This window comes from Carcharhinus amblyrhynchos, chromosome 10 (assembly GCF_965287045.1).
Source record: "Carcharhinus amblyrhynchos chromosome 10, sCarAmb.v2.hapA, whole genome shotgun sequence".
Lineage (NCBI taxonomy): Eukaryota > Metazoa > Chordata > Chondrichthyes > Carcharhiniformes > Carcharhinidae > Carcharhinus > Carcharhinus amblyrhynchos.
In genome coordinates this window covers 42978467-43002472 of record NC_137333.1, presented here as the reverse complement: position 1 = coordinate 43002472, position 24006 = coordinate 42978467, and the positions used below count along the sequence as shown (strand labels likewise).

General features: G+C 38.2%; 1 protein-coding gene across 2 annotated transcripts; it reads left to right on the top strand.

The window, feature by feature from the left end:
• Nucleotides 1–52: 52 nt before the first annotated feature.
• Nucleotides 53–23905, top strand: birc2 (baculoviral IAP repeat containing 2). Of its 2 annotated transcripts, none has more exons than XM_080196935.1 (9): nt 53–201; nt 7451–9336; nt 10372–10471; nt 13009–13090; nt 13195–13240; nt 15385–15627; nt 18232–18483; nt 21682–21723; nt 22005–23905. In XM_080196935.1, the coding sequence occupies exons 2-9, from the start codon at nt 8442–8444 to the stop codon at nt 22196–22198; spliced, it is 1854 nt and encodes a 617-aa protein (XP_080053061.1). In that variant the 5' UTR covers nt 53–201; nt 7451–8441; the 3' UTR covers nt 22199–23905. The 2 variants fall into 2 exon arrangements, with proteins under 2 accessions (XP_080053061.1, XP_080053060.1); XM_080196934.1 differs by lacking the exon at nt 53–201 and adding an exon at nt 226–664.
• The last annotated feature ends 101 nt before the right edge of the window (nt 23906–24006 follow it).

The following is a 24006-nucleotide window of genomic DNA, read 5'->3' as shown; positions in this document are numbered from 1 at the left end:
ATCGGCTGCCAAGTGTGTGACCCAGCCAATGGGAAAACGGGGGGGGGGGGGAGGGGTGGGTAGTGCTAGCGCGAGGGGATCGAATATCGAATGATCCCCAGAGATAGGGGATCGAGTGATTCATCAAAAGAAGGGATCAAAAGGGAGGGAAAGATCGAGTGATCCTGCAGAGCAGAGGGATCGAGTGATATCGAAGAGTGGGTAAGGTGGGGGTCCTCAAAAGGAGGCGGGGTCAAGTGATCCTCAAAGAGAGCGAGGAGAAATCGAGTGATCCATCAAAATAAGGGATCAAAGGGAGGGAAAGATCGAGTGATCTTGAAAGGGAGAGGAGGGGGAATGAAGTGATTGCGGGGAGCCGGTGTTGCTGAGGCGGGCGAGTGTGTCCTTTACAAGGTGGCCGACACGGTTTGAGTGACAGCCCTCGGCCGCAGTGTCGCAGCGCCATATTAGGCCCTGTCCTGGCCGGCCCACGGGGGAATTCCTGACTCACCCCCGAAAAATACGCAACTGTCCTGCGTCAAAACCTTGAAACAATTTCCGTCCTTAATTTGCGGAAGACTTACTTTTCCTGTTTCCACACCCTCCTGAACAACGATCTTCTGAAATGAAACGGTGCTGAGTTTAGTTTTATTAACGGGGGGGGCGCCAACTGTCACATCCTCAGGTAAGTCTTTAAAGATGTTTGCAGCTTTTTTTTGTCTGGCCATGTCTTCTTGGTGGAGTCTTACAGTACAAGATTGCTGTTTTTGTGGGCTATGGGCGGTGGTGAGGGAGAGGGCAAAGGGGGTTTACAACGTAAGAAATATGATCGGTTGATCTTTCAAATAACACAAGGGCTGTCCAAACTGGAAACGGTTGAGAAATATTCAAATTGAAAACCTATTTTCACGGTGAATCTCAATATCTTTAACCAACCGTGGGATTTTGTGGAGGTTGGTGTTACATAAACAAAATTAAAAGCAGTGAATGCCAGCGTTGAAAATGTAGTTTATGTACATAAAATTACTTACAAAACATGTTAAAGGCGAGTACAATTATAATGTTGGATGGATAGATGTGGATACGTTGCTGATCTGGAACTCCTGATCAATATACATATTTCAGTATCAATCAGCTTTTTAAAAGAAGTGATTGCAGATTGGGAGTGGAGAGCAAGAGACAGCTGAAGAGATGAGTAAGTGAGGTTTAAAATTGGCAGTTGATCGTTTTAAAAGATCAAGGGTAGCGTTTCCATTTTGTAGACTACACCTAAATTGCTGTAGTCTGGTTACACTTTCTGCTAAAGTTCCTGTGCAAAATGTAACATATTGTGGTCAATATATTAGTGTAATTTGACAATGTTAAATATAATTATACTTAATATATTTAAGAGTGGTTGGATGCTTTTTTTATAGGTGAAAATGGCTTTATCACCAAAATTACAGATAAGGATATTTAGTCTTCCACCTGTAGGTCATTGGAGTTAAAATGGCTGAAAGCATTTATAAAATGGTATTGAACCATTTGATAGTTACATTCATGTACACTTAAAATAGAATCCCTACAGTACAGAAGGAGGCCATAAAAATGAATTTATTGAAGAGGCTAATATGTGGGACAAAACTACTAATACCTGTGTGCCTAGAAAAATGAAAGCAATTTGAAGTACCTTCTTGGACCAATCCTACAAGTTTGACCTGGCAGTGTAGGTGGCTTTTTTGAGTGGGGCCTGATTCTTGCAAATTGGGGAGCGAGCTAGCGTACAAGATCATGGAAAATGTGAGTGTACATGGTTTAGATGCAACTCAGATACCATGTCGCAGCTTTATAGAACCTTAGGCTTGGAATAGTGTTCAATTCTGGTCACCACACTACTAAAAGGATGTGGAGGCTTTGGAGAGGGGTGCACAGAATCACTGAGCGGAAACCGATAGCAAGTTGCATACACACGAGGGGAGCCTCAACTGGGATCTTGGGTTCATGTCACACTATCTGTAACCCCTGCAACTTGCCTGGTCTTGTAAAATCTCACTAACTGTCCTGGCTGGAGACGATACACATCTCTAACCTGTGCTTAACCCTCTCTCCACTCACATTGTTTGTACCTTTTAAGACATGACTACCAATCAACCAGTATCTTGTAAATTGAGTTTGTGTCTATGTGTGCCCTGTTTGTGAACACAATTCCCACTCACCTGATGAAAGGGCAGTGCTCTGAAAGATTGTGGCTTGTGCTACCAAATAAATCTGGACTTCAACCTGGTGCTGTGAGACTTCTTAGTGCAAAATTTTTACATAGAGGGTAGTGGATGTCTGGAACTTGCTGCTGGGGGGAGGTAGTGGAAGCAGATACGATGGTGACTTTTAAGGGGTGTCTTGTCAAATACATGGATAGGATGGGAATAGAGGGATATGGTCCCCAGAAGGGTACGGGTTTTAGTTCAGTTGGGGAGCATGGTCAGTGTAAACGTGGAGGCCGAAAGGCCTCTTCCTGTGCTGTCATTTTCTTTGTTCTTTTGACAATTTAAGGACAGTTTTCCTTAAAGCAGGTCATTGAGGTCTATTAGCAAAAGCTGTCAAAATATAACCTTCAAATAAAAGCAAAAGACTGTGTATGCTGTAAATCTGAAATAAAAACTGAAAATGTTGGATAAACTCAGCAGTTTAGGAAGCAGCTGTGAAGAAAAACAGAACATTTTAAGTCTAAATGACCCTTCCATAAATGTAATTTAGACTTGAAATGTTAACACTTTTTCTCTTCACATGTTGCCATTGCTGAGTTCATCCAGCATTTCTGTTTTTAAAGAATACCCCTCCCTATAGTATAACAGTTTGCATTTATAACCAACATTTTGAACATTAAAAAAAGTCCAAAATACTTCATAGCAGGGTAATGAGGTAAAAATGGACACCAAGACAAGTAATGGATTAGGAATCTTCCAAAAGCATTGCCAGAGTAGAAGATTTTGAGGAAGTATTTGGAGATAAAGAAACATGGGAGGGCTTCAAGAAAGTGGGGCAACACTGCTAAAGACACGGGTACTACAATGCCATGAATCATAGAAACTCAGCATAGGAGGAAAACCTTCAGCTCGTCAAACCTGTGCAGGCTCTTTGTAAGAGGAATTGTGATCCCACCTTGCTATTTCATCTGCATAACCTTGTAGGTTCCCCATCCTAGAGTTTTCAAAGGTTATTTATGGAATTTGCTTTCATCACTTTTCCAAATTGTGTTCTAGATCCCAAGATCTGAAAATTCTCTTCTTTTACCCTCTGGATCTTTGCCAGTGACTTTGAATCTATGACTTATACTTGATGATTCACTCGACAGAGGGAATAATTTTCCTCCACCTACTCTTATCAAAACCTTTCATAATTCTGAAAAGTTCTATTTTGTCATCTCTTAATCTTGTCAATTCCCTGAAGTTCTAACTCTGGGTGGAATTTTCCATGATGTAGAGATGCCGGCGTTGGACTGGGGTAAACACAATAAGAAGGTTTCTTCCACACACCTGACGAAGGAACAGCATTTCTGAAAGCTTGTGGGGTTACTATCAAATAAACCTGTTGGACTTTAACCAGGTGTTGTGAGACTTCTGACTGGAATTTTGCACCCATATTGTTATGCTGGTGAAGGTATTATAAGCTCTTTAAAACTCCCTGCTGTGTTGCATATGTATGTGGTTTTGGTGCATAATAAATATAGCCATGTGCAAATTACAAATTCATTATTCTCTTATACTTTAATGTGATTGATCTTTACCTGCAGCAAACAGACTGAAATTAATCTCTTTTTCTTCATGTTAGTCCTTCTCTATAGAAATGGTATCAACAACAAAATTGAGCTTTTTATTTTTTAATGGGACACGGGCCGTGCTGGTGAGATGAGCATTTATTGCCCATCCCTTAACTCAAGTTTGAGTTTTGCTATTGTTTTGTGCATCTACTAATCATTGGCTGTGTCATGTCAAATATCTTTATTACTTACAACCCATCCCCAAAATTTCCCAATTTATCATTATTTCTAAATCAGCTTGCCTGAAATATGGAACATATTCATTTTATTTTCCTTTTGTCAGAATGTTAAATCCAATGGTAATTTTTTGATTTGATTTATTATTGTCATATCTGCTACCGTGGGCGGCACAGTAGCACAGTGGTCAGCACTGCTGCTTCACAGATCCAGGAACCTGGATTTGATCCCGACTCGGATCACTGTTTGTGTGGAGTTTGCACATTCTCCTTATGTCTGCATGGGTTTCCTCTGGGTGCTTCGGCTTCCTCCCACAGTCCAAAGATGTGCGGGTTAGGTTGATTGACCATACTAAAATTGCTCCTTAGTGTCCTGGGATGCGTAGGTTAGCAGGATTAGCAGCTAAAATATGTGAGGATATGGGGCTAGGGCTTGGGTGGGATTGTGGTTGGTGCAGACTTGATGGGCCAAAAGGCCTGTTTCTGCACTGTAGGGATTCTATGATTCCATGATCTATTAGTACACAGTGAAAATATTCTTTCTTGTGCACTATACAGACAAAGTATACATTACATGGAAAGGAGAGTGTAGAGTTTGGTGTTAGGATCATAGCTAGGATGTAGAGAAAGATCAACTTAACGCAAGACAGATCCATTCAAAAGTCTGATAGCAGGGAAGAAGCTGTTTTTGAGTCGGTTGGTACGTGTCCTCAGATCTTTGTAACTTTTTCCCGATGAGAGAATATGTTAAGGGTCATGAGATCTTTGATTATGCTTGCTGCTTTTCCAAGACAGCAGGGAGTATACACAGTGTCAATGGCTGGGAGGCTGGTTTGAGTGATGGACTGGGCTTTGTTCACAACTCTTTGTAGTTTATTGCAATCTTGGACAGAGCAGGAGACATACCAGCTTGGAAGAATGCTTTCTGCGGTGCATCTATAGAAGTTGGTGAGAGTTGTAGTGGACATGCCAAATTACTATCGTCTCCTGAGAAAGTAGACGCATTGGTGTGCTTTCTTAACTATAGCGTCCGCATGGAGGGACCAGGATAGGTGGTTGGTGATTTCGACACCTAAAAACTTGAAGCTCTCAATCATTTGTGCTTCGTCCTTATTGACATAGACAGGGGCATGCCCTCCACTATGCTCTCTGAAGTCAATGACTATCTCCTTTGCTTTGTTGACATTGAGGAAGAGATTACTGCTGTCGGACCAATTCACCAGATTCTCTCTCTCTTTCCTGTACCATGTCTCATCATTGTTTGAGATCTGACCCACATTGGCGGTGTCATCAACAAACTTGAAAATTGAGTTGGAAGGGAATTTGGCCATACAGTCAAGAGGTGTATAAGGTGTATAGTAAGGGGCTGAGGACATAGCCTTGCAGAATACTGGCGTTGAGGATGATTGTAGAGAAGGTGTTGATGCCCATCCTTACTGACTGCAGTCTATCAGTTAGGAAGCCAGTTGCAGAGGGAGGGGCCGAACCTTATGCAACAAGGTTTGGAGATGAGTCTCATAGGAATAATGGTGTTAAAGGCTGAGCCATAATCTATGAATAGGAGTCTGACATTAGTTGCTTTCCGTGAGTTGACTTTTGAGAAGGCTGCTCTGACGTCGGCAGTGGTGACCTCGGATACAGGTTTGTCTGAGGCTTAGGGTTGAAGAGTGTGCTGTTGCTGACCTCTTGCTCAAAATGGACATCAAATGTGTTGAACTCGCTGGGGAGAGGTGCATTGGAGCTGGTGATTTTATTAATAATTCTAATTATGTCCAAACTTTAGTTTTTAAAAGTAATATCAATATTTCATCGGAATAAACATGAGGACAAGAGTTTAAATTGGGACTGGGGGTTAATGCAGATCATCAAGAACCGGAATGATGACTGTGTAGAACATGTTGTAGAATAGGATACAGGCAGCAGAGATTTGGATGAGCTGAACCCAGCCTGCAATTTTGGATGAAATGATTAAGTTTAGGCGTGATAATGAGGGTTTAGAAATGCTCAGACAGCAGTATTAAGGAGATGGAAGTAAGTAGTCTTTGCAGTGTAATGCACGTGGGGTTGAAAGTTCAGCTCTGGTTTGAATAGGATGCCAAGAACATGGAGAATCAGGATCAGCCCAAGATGATGGCTGGATAAGAGGTTGGAATCAGTGATGGTTCAGAGCTTCAGACCAATTTGAAATTGATGACTTTGTTTTTTTCCAAATGTTTAACTTATTATCCAGGACTGGATTTTAGAATCTAACTACACAGAGACACTCAACATTTGGGTAGAACCTGGTATTGCTAATGTACATTTAAACAGTCAAAACTATGTTGTGTAATCCAATTATAATAAAAATAAAATCTCTTTCTGAGACAGATGATAGGTTTTCTGGCAAGCCTAAATAGAATATGTTGAGAAAAGTATGCAATGCATAAAAAGCAGTAATCACTTTTTCTGGAGCCTTTTTCAGTTTGCATGTTCTTGTTATTTGGTCAAAATTACATTTCTTTTCCTTCACTCCAGTACTGCTATCAATACTTGGTGACATGCAAACTGAAACCCCACTCATTAAAAGTGGTCAGCTATAGCAATTTTCTGCTTCTGAATTGAATTTCTGATGTATCCTGGAGAATTTCTTTGAGCAATATGTTTCCAGTTTGGTGAGGAGGGATCCATTGTTGGATCTGGTTCTACAGTGGTGTGGATCAAGTATCAGTAGGGGAGCATTTGTAAGATAATTATGTAAAGTTAAGTTAGTTACTGTAAAGGATAAGGAGCAGTGCAAATTAGAAATAATTGGACAAGATCCAATTTCAGTGGAGTGAGAACAGATCAGGCTCAAGTAAATTGGAACAAAAGATTGATGCACACAACTGTAGCTTAAATTTGGGTTTACTTTAAAAAAGGAGATTGTTTGTTTGGGTGCAGTTGTGGTAAATTTTCACAGAACAAAAAGATCCTGAGCTCTCTAGATAATGAAAGAAAGATGAAGCAGATTTGTGTATGACATGTAGGTTGATGATGTATGTAAAAACTGGGCTTAATATAGAAAGCTCAGGAAGAGTGGGAGGAAAAAGTATTAAAGCATCAGGAGAAAGAGACTGGTGACTAACATACAAAGGAAATCCTGAAACCTTTTGTAAATGTATATTTTAGGAAAGGTGACTAAAAGATTGGTCAAAGGAAGGGTTTAAATATGTGTTATGGAGTGATAGTGGGTGAGCAAAGATTGGGGTGACCAGTCGAAATCTGATATTAAATGTGCTAAAATTTAGTAAGAGGCTAGAAATAATCTCTTGCACTGCAAGCTCTACAAATTAGTGGTTTCACCAAAACTAATAGTCATCTTTCATACACTGTGCATAAGCTGTGACATTCACTTAGAAATATTTTATCTGGGAAAAGGAACTTTGAAAAATATATGTGGATTAAAATGTAATGGTTGTAAGAATATTTTTGCAGTAAAGTTAACTGCTTTTGCTGATTACCCTTTTCTGTTAATTTTCAGATTTTTTTTGGAAGACTGACAGAATTGCTGATTGGTTCCATTATTTCTTTCGTGACGTTAATTGTTCCAGCCATGAAAATGTACCAGTTTCTTAATCTGAAGCTTTAACTTCATAATGGAGGGCTAGGCTTAAATGGGCACAATACCTTTTTTGGAAGGAGCTTTGTTTCTATTCATTTAATTTATTCCTTTTGTTTGGAATTCCACTGTCATAGCTGTCCCCTACAGTCCTTTACTTATTAAAATGTAACGTTCAGCTGCATGTTGAACAATAACCACCAAATATTTATGGAATATATATTAATGAAGAAAACAAAAATTAAGAAATGGATCTATATCAAAGAAATTTATTTGCTCTTGGAATTAAATTCAATTACATGAGCAAAGCCTTATGGTAATTTTGAACACCGTTGAATGCTACTAGTATATTGTTCTGTTCTAGTTGGGTATTGAGATCAAAATGAGCTAGAAATGGAGCGAAGGAAACTTAGTTGTTTTGACTTCCTTAATCTTCAACCAGCATCACTAAAGCATCTGATAGTTATCTTTTCACTCTGGAACCGTGCTATTGATTGCCACATTTCCCACTTAAAAGTGACATTTATTTTAGAGGTAGTTGGTGACTTCCAAATGCTTTATAATTAATTAAATGCTTTCCTTTTCTTTCAGTCTTTCACAAAATTTTCTTTATTGACACTAATTTTTAACTTGGCTCCCCTAAAGGAAACTAAACATTGGGTTAACAAAAGTCACTGTATAGATGCAGATTGATATGGGGATGGGGTTGGTTCCTCTAAATATGTAGGTCAGATTCTGATGTCATTCTCTGCAGCATGCCAGGTTAGGACACTTGAGGTTTGGCATGTAAGTCTATTGCCTTTGCACTTCCACAGGTACGATCCCATCCTGGCTTAAACTTAGAAACTTTTTTTTAAATAGGAACAAAGCTCCTTCCAAAAAAGGTAAGCCCTTATTCTACGGAATATTCTTCATGAATATATTACAAAATCAGAGTTTTGGCCATTTCAGAATTGGCAGAGATCAAGAACTGCAGTATGATCTGTCCTCAGAACTTTACCGAATTTCAACATTTGCTCACTTCCCCTCACATGCTTTGTCTGAAAGGAGTCTTGCACGTGCTGGATTTTATTACACTGGTGTAAGTGATAAAGTGAAGTGCTTCAGCTGTGGAGAAACTGTTGATAACTGGCAACCAGGTGATAATGCGGTTGAAAGACACAAGAGGTGTAACCCGAATTGTAGTTTCATCAATAGCTTGCCTTCAGGTGTTGAACACTTGTCAAATTGTTCTGCATTTTCTCCACCAAACGCAGCTTGTTTTTTTCAGTCATCTTTTCATGAAAGTGGAGCAGAGCTTGGCTTAAACCACAGTATTCCTCATGATCCAGTGGCCTCCAGAAGTGTAGAAGATATCTCTCATCAATTGAGATATCCACAGAACAGTGGAGTTATGCGTAGTGAAGAAATGAGACTGCAAACCTTTCAGAATTGGCCTTCCTATTCTTCTCTGATTCCTGCAGAGCTAGCCAAAGCTGGATTTTACTATACTGGTGAAGAAGATAGGGTTGCATGTTTTGTTTGCGGTGGAAAGTTAAGTAACTGGGAACCTGGAGATCGAGCAGCATCTGAACATAGAAGGCACTTTCCTTCATGCCCCTTTGTTTTGGGGAATCAGATGGGTAACATTCCGATGAGCAATACAGAATTGCAAAGAACGGATGAGAGAAGTGAACTGGTTCGAGCTATGCATCCACGACATCCTGAGATGCAATCTTACGATATTCGACTACAGACCTTTTTGAGATGGCCAGTCAGGAATTTTATTCAACCTGAACAGCTATCTAGAGCTGGATTCTACTATGTTGGTAATATTCCTTTTTTAAATTCCATTTTTCTCCTCTCCTGAATATTGTGTTCAAAGTTACAACTAAACGTTCAAACAATAGGGAAGCACCAAGACTATTCTTAAATGTTTAGAGCTGAATGGATTGGCATATGAGGGGCATTGCACTTGATAGGGAGAAATGGTGAAGAGGATACAAGATATTCTATAAAAATATAACTTGTCCAGAGGTGAAAAACAGCAGTACATAATGATTAATCGGGATCTGTCATTTAGGAAATTTAACATCTGCCTCCTTGTTTGTTGCTTGATTTTTGTTTAAGAAAATGGTGCTGAATAAGACTCAAGTGCTTTAAAATTGAACTTTTTTTGTATTTGATCCCCAATTTCAACATTGGGCATCACCTTGCCAGTTGCAGATTGAGTCAATTTTCCCCAAAGTATTATTTGCGTGAGTGAGGTTATTTTGTTTTGCTCACATTTGCTTGCTAACCAACCACCTTGTTTCTCCTAAATATAATTGATTGTGCCATAATCTTTTGCATAGTTAAAATTGACTTGGAGTTATCCAATCTCATTTGCTGTAAGATTTGCATAGCTGAAGAAAGACTGTGCACACTGTTATACTATATTGAATCTAATCCCAAAGATGAGATTTAATGTTGCCCTATCCATGGGTTTGAAGGTGGAGAGGAAGCATTACTTCCACTGGCCTGCCTGCTTGCCCTGCCGCCAATACAATATTACTACATTGAGAGTGAAGCTGGGTGACCTTCCCTGCCAGCCAGTGGACCAGTTAAGGTCCTTAGGTAGGGAGTTAATCAACTGCCTTATCTTGCTATTGCTGCGATGAAATCTTTTGTTGGCTGGTGGTCCCTTCTTACTGGGCCCATTGGCTGGACCCCACAAGTGCATAACATTCCAGGTTCCCCTCCACAATCCCTAGATCTTACATTCTGGCTCCCAACCCTCTTGCTGACCTCATTTGATGGTAGTGCAAAATATTTCTACAGCATAATTAAGTGGAAAATTGTCTGTGTATTTTCTGAAATTTTAGGACAAAATGATGATGTGAAATGTTTCTATTGTGATGGCGGTCTGAGGAGCTGGGAGGCTGGAGATGATCCATGGGTGGAACATGCAAAATGGTTTCCAAGGTAAGTTGATCAGAAGTGCTTATAACAGGATATGTTTCAACATGTTTCTAGTGCACAGATAAATACCTGTGTTGAGTAAATGCTGTTTGCTATTTCATATCATGATTGTAAATCTTTCACGAATTAATTGGTCTGAGATTAACTTTACTATGCTTGTGGGTGCAGCCTAACTTAGGAAAACAAAATGACTTTGGGTATAGTGTCACCCATCCATAGCCAGTTCTTGTTTGATTTGATTTATTATTGTCACATGTATTAACATACAGTGAAAAGTATTATTCCTTGTGCGCTATGCAGACAAAAAATAGCGTTCATAGAGAAGGAAATGAAAGATTGCAGAATGTAATGTTATTGTCAGCTAGGGTGTAGAAATGGATCAACTTAATGCAAGGTAAGTCCATTCAAAAGTCTGACAGCAGCAGGGAAGAAGCTGATCTTGAGTTGGTTGGGATGTGACCTTAGACTCTTGTATTTTTTCCCAAAGGAAGAAAGTGGAAGAGAGAATGTCTGGGGTGCATGGGGTCTTTAATTATGCTGGCTGCTTTGCTGAGGCAGTGGGAAGTGTAGACAGAGTCAGTGGATGGGCTGCTGGTTTGCATGATGGGTTGGGCTACATTCATGACCCTTTGTAGTTCCTTGCGGTCTTGGGCAGAGCAGGAGCCATACCAAGCTGTGATACACCCAGAAAGAATGCTTTCTGTGGTGCATCTGTAAAAGTTGGTGAGAGTTGTATCTGACATGCCAAATTTCCTTAGTCTTCTGAGAAATTAGAGGCGTTGGTGGGCTTTCTTATCTATAGTGTCAATGTGGGGGGACCAGGACGGGTGGTTGGTGATCTGGACACCTAAGAACTTGAAGCTCTCCACCCTTTCTACTTTGTGCCCATTGATGTAGACAAGGGCATGTTCTTCTTTACACTTCCTGAAGTCAATGACAATATCCTTTGTTTTGTTAACATTTACATTTGTCAGCTCATCTAGAAATACACTCTTAAAGCCTGAGTTTTTATGGTGATAAACCTGTATCAATGTTATACAACATGTATTGAAATAGATAAACTAAACTTGCTTTCCCTCTCCACCTCTGTGCAGCTTTTGGATGGCCTACTGCAACTGCCTGTCCACTGTTGTCCAGTTGGATGGCACTGCTTTCTCACTTGGCTCCATTTTTTGTCTACTTAATTGTAACCAGCAAATCACTTGGTGACATCATCTGAAAGCAGTGTCATTTTTCGTGTATATGTTGATGACACCCAACTCAACCATACCATCACTCTCTGGTCCTCCATTGTTGCTAAAGAATAAGGCAGCTCATCTGACATTCAGTAGTAACAAACATAAATTTCTTCCAGTTGAGTGTTGAAAAAACAAGTCATAATTTTCAATCCCCGTTCCTGACTCCATCCCTCTGTGACAACAATCTGAGATTATGCCAGTCAGTGTCAAATTTGAGCCAGAGAAGAACTTGCAACTTTATTTTTCTGTGATCACTAAGACCTATTTCCATCTCTGTAACACCATTGCACTTCACCTCTGTCCCAGTTTATCTATTGCTGAAATGTTCATTCATGGCTTCATTGCCATTAGACTTAACAATTTCAATGCACTCTCACATTCTACCTTCTCTAAGCTTGAGGTAATCCAAAACTATTACCTATGTCTTAACTTGCAGGATGTTCTCTCTGACCTGTCATGGCTCCCTGTCAGGCAACATTTGATTTTTAAAATTCTTATCCTTGGTTTCAAATTCCTTCTCAGTATCACCTTTTTCTGATTTCTTTTACCACCTCTTCTAATCCACAACCCTCAAATATCTGTGCAAATCTAGTTCTGACATCTTGAGCATCCTTATTTTACTGGTTCCACCATTAGTAGCTGTCCCTTCAGTAGTGTTGGCTGTATACTCCATAATTAAGCTTCCAATATCTCTTCATCTCTTTTGGTTTCTTTGTTTAAGACCCTTCTTAAAGCCAAGCCCTTTGATCTCACTTTTGGTCAGCTTGTGAAAGAATGAAAACTCTAATCTATGTGGAGATATGTGGCTCAATATCATATTTTATAATCTTCCTGGAGTACTTTGGAACAATTTTTTGTTAAAAGGCAGTATTGGTAAATCCTGAAAGCAATATCAGTATTATGTTAAATATTTGAAATATATATGGATTTTAAAATGACAGCTATGGTGGGGACAGGGGGTAGGATTTTCCATGTAACCTGCCACATGTTCCGTGGACACAGACTGCCATTGGCCGGCAGCAGGATCTTCTGGTTCTGCTGTCGTCAACGGGATCTCCTGTTGAATGCACCCCTCGCTGCTGGAAATTCATTGAGAGTGTGCTGTTAGTGGGATCAGAAGATCCCACATGAACAGCTGGAATGTTTTAGTCAAGGTATAGCATGCATCTTTTCCTTTGATTTATGAATTATTTTTATATATTTCTAATCTAGAAACTAGACCACAATCTCCTTTCTACCTTCCCACCCCCTATTTGACATGAATCTAATTTTAGCTTTGACTTGCTAACATTTTCACTTCAGGTGCGAATATCTTCTTCAAGAGAAGGGGCAAACGTTTGTAAATCAGATCCAGACAAGGTTTCCAAATCTATTTGATCTCCAGGTAACAACATTTCTCTACAACTGCTTCAGAATAGCGCAAAAAAACCTTATGTATTTATTTTTATCTCTCAACTTTACATGAAATTTTCCCATTTTTCTTTAAAGCTGCATTCCAGTTCAGAGGACATCTTGGAAGAAAATCAAACGCCAGGTAACTTGGTAATCTTTTAAAACCTTGTGAAAACAGAAGATTAAAAGAACTTCATTACGATTTAGTTCTCCGTCTCTAGCTGACTTTTCTAAGGCTAGAATATTTTGTAATCCATTATTGGAAGAAATCTGAGCATTTCATCCACCTGAAAAGTGCTACTTTCTGATGCACCTAATAAATTTGGAAACACTTGTACCCTTATTAATTTAACTGAGTTTGAGGAAAAAGTTAACTATCTCAAAAACTGTTATAGTATACTAAAATTGGTCATTACTGAACATGTAATTTGCTGCATTGCAATGTATATGATGAACTTGATCATTTTGATATAGTTTGTATTCAGGATTGTTCATTAGAGCCAAACTTAGGGTAGGCTATATTAGACCTGTTAATGTGTAATGAGGCAGGATTAATTAACAAAGAATGATGGCGGGAAGATTATTGAAACAGCTGAAGTTTGGGCCTTGGATGATATCTGGGGAAATTTCTACAGCAACGTGCTGGTTCTGACATGATTACAAATTCATTTACATGAGCCTAGACATATTTGTTTCTCATCTGATTTGAATTTTCATGGGTTAGAAATTTGAAAGGGGCTGTTTTTAAACCTTAAACAATTGGCATTATCTCAGTCCTACATACTTTTCGGTATGAAGCTTTTTTTTTTGCATAGTTCTGTTTGTTCATTTACCACATCAGTATGACATTTTGGCATTTGAATTATCTATTCACGCCTATTCAGTGTGAATTGTTTTAATTAATATTGCACATTATTGTTCATTTCACTGTGCTCAAATGGTTAATGGTGGTCTTTTTAGCCAGATTACCACTAAATTCTTTGCATGGATTTACTTTCTAGATTAACATAGAATCAAAAGGTTCTCATCATTCATTGGGACACTGATCTATCTCCATATTTTATCTCCATTTAATTGGTGCAGTTTCATATCCCTTTATTATCTGTGCTTAGTAAAAATGTATTATTCACGAAAGTTAAATTGCACATACTGACTTTTGTCGTTGCAAGTTCCACATTTTACCAGCATTTGTGTGAAGAACTGTTTCTCAACTTTTCTCCTGACAGCCTCCTTCTGATTTTTAAGGTCATATCACCTTAGAATCCCCATCCCCCATTAATGGAAAAGATTTGTCCTCGTGTAATAGAATGTTTACAGCACACTCAATCTAATGACCATGACAGTGCTGTGCAAGAGAAACACGACAATCCCATGCTACTGCCCTTTCCCTGTATCCTTGCAAATGTTTTCTGTTCTGTTAATTATTCCCAATTGACTTGGCCTCCAGTGCACTCTTGGACAGTAAATTCCAGATCCTAACTGTCCGCTGTGTGAAAGTTTTTCTTAGTGTTGCCTTTGGTTATTTTGCTGTTCATGTTTAAATTGGTGTTCTCTGGTTCTTGCTCTTCTTGCCAATGAGTACAGCTTCTGCCTGTCTACTCTGTCCAGACTCCTCAGTCTTGGTGACTTATCAACTTTAAGTTTAGCTAACCTTTTGCATACCTCCTATTAATTTTTAACTCATTCAGTGTCTCACAACCTTTATCTTTCACCATGACTTTGGCAGCATCTTCTTCCTTGTTAAAGACAAATGCGAAATGTACATTTAATACCAGTCGTGCCCTCTGCCTCCATCTGATCTATCTCTCTTTTTCACTACTGTTTAAATGCCTATGTGCCTTTGAGCCCTGGTAACATTCTGACTTATCTTCTGTACTCCTTTCAAGCATGGTATATCCTTTAATAAGTGTGTGATTCCAAGATAATGCAACACACAACTATGCATTATTTTAAAAGTAGCCCTACAGTGCAGAAGGAGGCTATTCCGCCCATCAAGTCTACACCGACTCTCTGAAAGACCATCCCATCCAGGTCTCCACTCTATTCCTGTAATGTCAAGCACTTACAAAGGCTAATCTACCTAACCAGTTCATCTGTGGAGAAAACTGGAGCACCTGGAGGAAACCCACACAGACGTAGGAGTAGGTGCAAACTCCACACAGTTACCAAGGCTGGAATCGAACTAGGGTCCCTGGTGCTGTGAAACAGTGGTGCTATGGTGGGATTTTGTTTTTTTTTAATTTGTTTTTTTTTGTCTGAAAATTGCACTCTTTTTAATTCCTGTAGTTGTTCATTTTGGACCTGGGGAAAATCGATCCGAAGATGCAGTAATGATGAATACACCAGTGGTTAAGGGTGCTCTGGAAATGGGTTTTGATCGAAGACTTGTGAAGCAGACTGTCCAAAGAAAAATCCTTACAAGTGGAGAGAATTACAAATCTGTTATAGAGCTTGTGACTGACTTGCTGAATGCTGAAGATGAAGAAAGACAAGAAGACAAAGAAAGAAAACTGGAAGAAACAGCTGAAGGTATATATTAATTTGTGCTTGCCTTTTCACATTCACTAGATCAATTCTATTAAAAAGAGAAGGCCAACTTGCTAGATAGCTGCATTATTTTAATCCAGACCAATAGTTTAGTTATAGTTTTTCATAGTTCCTAGAATAACAGACTTCTTTATTTAAGATAAATCCACAATAGCATACCAAAATGTGACTTGATATACAATTCTCTGGTTTAACATACTTTTTCAACGTTGGTGTGGCACAATGAAACACCTGGTGGAGTAAACCTCTTGCATGTACATCCAACTTTAGCCTGTGTCTTTTTGAATAAATTAGTCAGTTTATGCCTGGAATGTCATACATAATGTATGAAGGTTGTCAGCTTAAGATTTCAAAATTATCAAGGAATTTAGTTTTTAACAATTATTCCAATCCTGCAATTTCACTTTTGTTTAGTTGTATTTCTAAAGTACCTTGAGTGTCCTGATGCAGCAAATTAATTTGGACAGGGAATTTTAATGTTAAAACCAGTCAACCATCTTGCCAGGCAAGTGGCAGAGTTATACAGACTAGGAAGGTTTAGATTTGATTCTCAGTCTGTGCTGACATAACTGATCTTGACTGATGCAGTGGTAGGAAGGTAGATTTGGCTCCTACATTGCATGAGAACATCATCGAGTTGCTGCTTTTACTTTCTGTTCAGTAATATAAGGGGTGCATATGGATAGGGCCATGGCAGGTTTGGTCTTGGCTGTGAAATTCCCATTATCCTGCTGGACATCAGTCCCGGCTCAAGCTTCAACAATGACCAGTTGGTGAATGATTGGCAACCTAAAAATGTACTTTGGTAAACAGATAACTCCTTCAGAAGATGAGAAAGGAATATAGGGTAAAAGCAGAACAAGCGAAATAATCATTTAAGTGTAGGATTAAATATTATGAGCTGCTGTATACTGCATATGATTTTTTTTTGAGCTTTAGGAATTTTCAGCTAGCTTATTCACCAGTCAGGAAGCCACTGGTATTCTATTGTTAGATTATCAGATCAGAAACCCAAGGGATATTAAGCCAGACTGCACTCAACAGTTTTGTATTTTGGCATTAGTATGAAAGTAAGATGTCACTCCAGGTGTGATTCTACTGACACACCAAGAAGCTTCTATCACAACAAACTTTATTGAACAATATAGTCTAAGTATACCCAATAAATTGGCTTAATTTTTAACAATTGAACAATACATAAACATGACAAGATACAATTCTTAACTGTTAACCCATCACTGAGTTTCAATTAAAGTAATATTCCTCTTAAATTTAAAACAGGGGGTTTAATTCTATAAGTTAGCAAAACACAGGCACATTTGCTGTGACTTAGGTTACCAGCCCTGGAGCTCTGAGAGGCCTTTTCAGAGAAAGTCACTGCTTTCTTCTGGCAATCTAGGCAATAACTGCTTGTATTTTAAAATGAAACTGAAACCCTTTCTTTCTTGCAAGCTTAGCTCCTCCCATTAAGCACATGGCTCTCTCTGTCAATCAATTTAATCAAACCTAAGAAAACACAAATGCATTCGCTCTGCTTACACAAACACTGTCTAAAATGAGTATTATCTTTTCTCCCAACTACTAACTTAAAGATTTTCCTAGACAAATCAGCGCTCTGAGTTTTAAACACAGCCCTTACAAGAAACATAACATAAATATATTCTTAAAGGCACACTGTCATATGGTGTAGTGAATTATGAGATTGTTCAAATGGCTCTATCAAATGCAACCAATCTACTTTGTTTTTAACCAGCAATCTATACTCATTTTCCAAAACCCTTTATTTAAAATCTAAAACAAAGACTGAACATGGTGGAAATGTAGAGCAAGCCAGTCAGTTAAGGTTTAAAATATGTTTAAATTTTGGTGAGCATCACTTCAGATTTGAAAAATGTGCATTTGAATTTAATTACAAAGCTTCCTATATTTTTAGTTATCCTTCTTGCCTTTGTAAATAGGAACTTTACAATTTTTCTTTTTGTCTGTTGCATTTGGATACAAGCCTTTTTTTGTGTTATCTCCTCAGTCAAAATAATTTACCTGTCGTTGTTCAGAACACTTGGACAATATCTGGCTAAGACAGCTCCTCTAACATAAAATTAATATTGGGAACATATTACCTTAGTGCTTCTACCAACTAAATAAATATGTTTTGTATGTATGCATTAAATATTATTGGGGGATAGAATCCTTGCATCTGGTAATCTAACATTTATTTACGTATGTTATGTATTAAATGTTAATTCTTATTTCTTTCAAAGTGGTGTTTGCATTGGTACAAAATCAATGGATATTTGCTCTCTATTCATTACACTTACTAATTGTTCTGTTCTGGAGGCAGAAACTGATACCTGTTGTGATTTGAAGACTCCTTATTTTTCAAAAGCATGGATTATGTGCACGATACACAGTTTGCATGCAAAGCAGGTAGCAAGAGTCCATTGCATTATTGCTGAACTGGAATTTAGTTATCTACTACATGCAAAGTAGAGAAGGTTTCAGTAAACTAATTACCATTGCTTTCACTTTCTAGAACCAATTCATGGAAAATCAACAATTCTGAATAATAATTTCCCCTTTTTACAGGTGATGTTCTGTTACTGAAGAAAAATTGTGTTGCTTTGAGTCAGCATTTGACAAATATAGCACCCTTGCTTGAAGATCTGGAAACAAGATGCTTAATTAATAAAATGGAAAGTGACATGATTAAACAAAAACCTCAGTCTGAACAAACCAGAGAGCTACTTGATACAATAATTCAAAAGGGAAATGCAGTAGCTGAAGCATTCAGAGATGCCCTGTTGGTACATGAACCAGAATTACATGAAAAAATATATGGTAAGTAATTCATTCTGTGTCAGTTTGTTCTAGTATTATTCTTTGTCATGTCAAGCTAGATTTTTATTTAAGTAGCAATTGCCTGCAATTTTGTCTGTTAATGGCTTATGTTGTCTGAAGACTTGTATTTGTGAAATATGTACAAATGTATGTAGAATACTGGTTTATATTAATGATTTTCTTGGTTTGGTAAAACTGGAGGACTGGGAAGGCACTAACTGAGGGCAGTTAAAAATGTTTTAAATTTCTAATACAACTTCTAATTAACTTTTAAATATGATTTAACACTTGATATTTCAAACCACGTTTTGAGGATACATTGGCTTTTCTTGCAAATTATGCACGCCCATTCCTGCTGCTGTGTAGATAGATGAGTGATCCAGTTCTATGGAGGATCAGGTCTATGTTCTTTCCTTCAACTTCACTTGCTCCTTCCAAATAAACTCTGGGTATCCCATGGGTTGTACCTATTCTTAGCATTTTGAAAGATGCATGGAGCATTCTTTGTCCCAGCCCTGCTTGGGGCCCTTTCTGTCACCTTTTTCCAGTATGTTGACTGTGTCTATGTCATTTCCACTCTTAGTCTGAAGTCAGATTTCATTGACTTTTCTTCCATTGTGTAGTATTACATCATAGCGCACCAAAATGAACTATGGACATCCCTGACAGTTGTGGTTTTTAACTACAGTGCGAAGTTGACTACATGGGTGTTGCCATCAAGATGTTTGCTAGTAAACTGATATTATCAACACAATGCCTTCTGAATGGAGGAAGGAAATATTTTATAAAGGAAGTGGTTGAAGCAGGGAGCATTTCAGCTTTCAAGAGAAAGGATAAAATATTTGAAACAAGATGCAGGCCAATGGGAAAGCACAGGGCAAAGGACTGGATTGGATATTTCCAACAAATGCATTATAGGCTAAATGTTTGCTTTAACAAGTAGATTATGTAATTATGATCACATTATTTGATGCAAGACAAATTCTTTTTTGGCAGAAGTATTAAAGGTAATGTTCTACAAAGTTATATTGTGGTTGCTGAAGAAAGTTTTGATTGTCACTGTGAAATGATCTGCCCCTGAGCCCCCATGTATTTGAATGCACTATCTAATAGTATCAAGCTGTACAGTATAAGAAAACTACTTTGTGCTAATTTGTGGGTTATGATCTGGCAGTTTTTTCTGAAAAATATACTTTATTCATTAAATATCTAGAAGAATATTTCAGAATGACCATTATGGCAAGTGCAGTAACATTCAACTGTGGTTCAGTCAAGTTTGAAATCCAAGTCTGTTGCACTCCTTGAGATGCCTCAATACAATTGCAACATACATGATATTTACTACGTAACATTCGATGTCCGGCAAAAAGTCGTGTTTTGGGGGGTGGGGTGGAATTCTACAGTTTTGTCGGTGCACTATGGCTGAAAGCCATAAACGGTGGCTTTATTTATTGTGCCTTTGTAGCTGATGGCACAAGCTTTAGTGCATTCCTTAGCACTGTCAGTCTGCAACATCTAACCATGGACAATTCTTTGCACTTGAACACCATTTAGTTTTTGAGCAAACCAAAAAGCTGCTTTCACCGAGTTGATGATCTTCCAGCATCGCTTGATATTACTTTCCATGTGAACACGAGCTAATAGATTTTGAGAGATCTGTAAATGGCTTTACTGACCCAGGGCCAGAAGAGGGAGATGAATTGTCCAGTTACCCCATTAATGACTCATTTTTAAATATGTGAGTAAGAACATAGGTGTGAATCACTCCAGAATGTGATGTATTTTTCCACCCCACTCTCCCTTCATTTCCCTTAAGTGATGCTCACAGTACTAACTTTCACTAGAAGAATCTTCCCTTGGTAATGCCTTGGAATGTTATCACAACATGCTTTAGAACATTCAAGTGAGAAGAGGACATGGTATTTGAAGCTTATCATACAATAACAGCTCAAATTGCACATACGAAAGTTCATGGGTTCATTCAGTCCTCTATTTGTTTGGCTGACTCACTTATTGTTCAACTCCATGGTACTGCCCTGTGAAGTTTAAATTCCAACTGTCAACTTGCAGCAAATGTCTTTATATGAAATGTGCAGCAGACAGAAAAGCCAGTGAATTGGTTTTTTTAAAAGAATATTTCCTGCTCTACTCATCCTAATTTGCAGTTGTCCAAATCTTGCTGAACTACACTGGATTCTACCGTGTTCTTCAGTTCCCTCCATTTTCTTTTCTTATTTCTGCAATTTCCTAGGGGTACCATTGACTAGAAGCTGAACTGGACGAGCCAGGTCAAATGTTAGGAAACCTGTGACGAGTAACTTGAATCCTGATTCCCCAAAGCCTGTCAAGACACAGTTTAGGAGTGTGATGGAATACTCGCCACTTGCTTTGAGAGCAGCTCTGACACTTGTAGCTCAGCACCATTCAGGATACAGTAGTTTACTTGATTGGAACATTCCAACATCCACTCTCTTCACCACCAATGCACAGTGGCAGCAGTGTATACAATCTATAAAATGTATTACAGGAATTCATCAAGGCTTCTGAGAAAGAACCCTCCAAACCCACTACTTCTAGAAGGACAAGGGCAGCAGACTCATGGGAGTGCCACCACCTGGAAATTCCCATTCCAAGCTACTCACCATCGTGACTTAGAAATATATTGTTGTTCCTTCACTATCATTAGGCCAAAATCCTGGAACTCCCTCCCTCACAGAACTGTGATGTACCTATGCCACATGGCTTTTAGTGGTTCAAGAAGGCAGCTCACCACCACTGTGTCAATGACAAATAGAGATGGACAATATTGCTGGCTCATCCAGTGATGCCCACATTCCATGACTGAATAATTTTTTTAAAGCATTCCTGACTTCTAAATCTGTCATTCTATGCTCCCTTCTCTCAACATATGTCTCAATTCTCCCCCACATTTTGTTGATGAGGTTTTGGCTAATTCTGCCTCCTTCTCTAATCCTTGTGTCTCCTTAAATTTCTCTTTGCTAAGTTTGATCACTTGTAATTTGCCCACCATGAATCAGAATCACTTCTCCCTTTCCAACCTCCCTCATTCCCCAACTTAAGAAACTTGATATGCTTTCTCCATTATAAATATAGATTATGAAACATATCTCAAGTCTGTGCAGGTTAGTTGTTGCACTACTATGTATGTAACAGTCTCTAATTTGTTTTATGTTTCAGTTCAAAAAAATTTGCCTTATTCGGCATCATCAGATATGATGGGTAAGTTATTTCTTCCATCTACACTACCACCTTTTCTGTTGATACATAAATATAGTTGTCTAATTATAACTAAATTTAAGCAAAATATGTAATTTTAAATCTATTATAACATCTAAATTAAGACTGGGGAAAAATTGGTCTCTTAAATTGTCTCATGTTGTCGGATTAACTGACTTCTTTGCGATGAAATGCTTGTTCTTTTAACTTTTGTAACATCCAGGCAACAAGCTGTTAGTGGATCACTAAGCTTTGAGAGCTAACAACATTTTTATTTTCTTTAGGTTTGACCATGGAAGAACAGTTACGAAGGTTACAAGAAGAAAGAACTTGCAAAGTGTGTATGGACAAAGAGGTCTCAGTTGTGTTTATAATGTGTGGTCATTTGGTTGTTTGCACAGATTGTGCACCTTCCCTTAGGAAGTGCCCAATCTGCCGTGGTACCATTAAAGGAACAGTTAGAACATTCTTGTCTTAACCTTGATACTATTGTGAGGAGTATAATCAGCCTATAGTGAGCACTCCATTCATTGAGGACAATATCAGAGAAGTGCAATGACCCAAACTGCACAGTGGGAGGAAAATCTCCATCACGCAGAGTAAACAACTTTTAAAACTCTTTATCGGTAATCAAATGTATTTTAATGAGCTTTAGAAAATCATGGAAAATTCAAAGTGCAAAATAGTACGATTGCCTGTACCTGACTGAATAGAATATCTCCAGATAATTATTGCAGGCATCACCTGACTGTATAAATTTACAATTGGAAAAGGGATTCAAATGAAAATTTGTTACTATCTTGTATTATTCTAGGTCATAGCAAATGCTTTCAGCAATGGTATTGTGGTTTGAAATGTTTTGATAACAAACGATGCATGTACATTTACAATACTTAATCAAAATGTTTTTCCCAGCACAAGCTTTATAACTTTCGAAGGGACTATCAGCTATTCTACTAAAAGAAACTTGAAGTTTCTTTATATTTCTAACATTCTAATAATCAACAAATGACCCATAATTACTTGTTTTGTTATAAAACCTATGTTTATTTTGAAAATGACTTTATTTACTGAGTGGGTGAAATTATCAGTTAAGTAAAAAAAACTGAACAAAAGTGTTTTAAATAACTTGCATTATACCTTCTAAGATGGTCAAATATTTGCATAACTTTGTCAGGCTATCTAAAAGTAGCCTACAAGAGACAAACTGGATGAGTGTGACTGACCCGTCTCTTGAATCATTCAGACATTGTCTGCGTGTTCAGTGGCAAGTGGAACAAGCTTATGGACTTGATAATTTGGACAACGTACTCCAACTGAGAAGAGAATTCCTCTGGTCATAAACTAATCATTTCTAAACAATTAACCTAGTGTCAGCTTGCCATCACCATTTTTAGATAACTGATCTGTGACAGGAGCAAACTGACGATCTTTGTGCTTGAGAAACTGCTTTTCTCCAAGTAAGTCTATAGAGAGACAGCCAGGATGTGAGACCAGAAAGACTCTGAGTAAACACTCTTTCCGTACTCCGGCCATCCTGCAGACTTATGTCCTGCCTATTGTTTGACCACCTATATGCCACTGGTAGCAGCATATCAAAAAATAAATCCAACTGCTGTTTTCAGAAGAAAAGATAAAATTGACCGTCAACTTCCCTAAATTGTCTTGATACAGAATCTGGAAAGACCACTTTAGTCCATTCTGAAACTGTCCAAAACATCCATGTACAGGATCTGAACACTCCAGATGCTTTTGGATTCTTAAAAAAATTAACTTAACCTTTTACACTGTAACTTGTGTGTTTGTGAGAGAATTCTTGAATGCATGTGAAAGTGAGAGTTGGCACTCTTAAGATCAGGAATCAGTACAATAAAATCCTATTTTCTTTTAAAAACTTGCAAGAAACTTGTGTGTGTGACTTTTACACTCACAGCACTTAAACAGAATTGGCTATCTATTGTGGTAAAAGGAATCATTTTAACCACTTCTCACCTGACCATAACCATTTCCAAATGTGAGTTTGGGCAATGAACTGTACTTCTGTAAAGTTGTGTAGTTACTACATCATTCATTCTTCTCTTTGGGGAGAATGTATTTTGTTTTGGGAAAGTTCTTGGCTTGGTGGCTGGACTTCACAGACTGACTGGCTGGTTTATATGAAAGCAATTATAAATGTGGGTATTCATGGTGAGGAAGTTGGTACACATTGTCTGATAAACCAGTTATGCAGATGTAAGATTTTTATTCAACAAATAATTTTTAAAAAAAATTAAACAATAATGTTTC

Coding starts and splice junctions, on each gene's coding strand:
- birc2 (XM_080196935.1), top strand. CDS start 8,442: ATGAATATATTACAAAATCAGAGTTTTGGCCATTTCAGAATTGGCAGA. Junction 10,472..13,008: donor CATGCAAAATGGTTTCCAAG/GTAAGTTGATCA, acceptor TTTTCACTTCAG/GTGCGAATATCTTCTTCAAG. Junction 13,091..13,194: donor CAAATCTATTTGATCTCCAG/GTAACAACATTT, acceptor TTTTCTTTAAAG/CTGCATTCCAGTTCAGAGGA.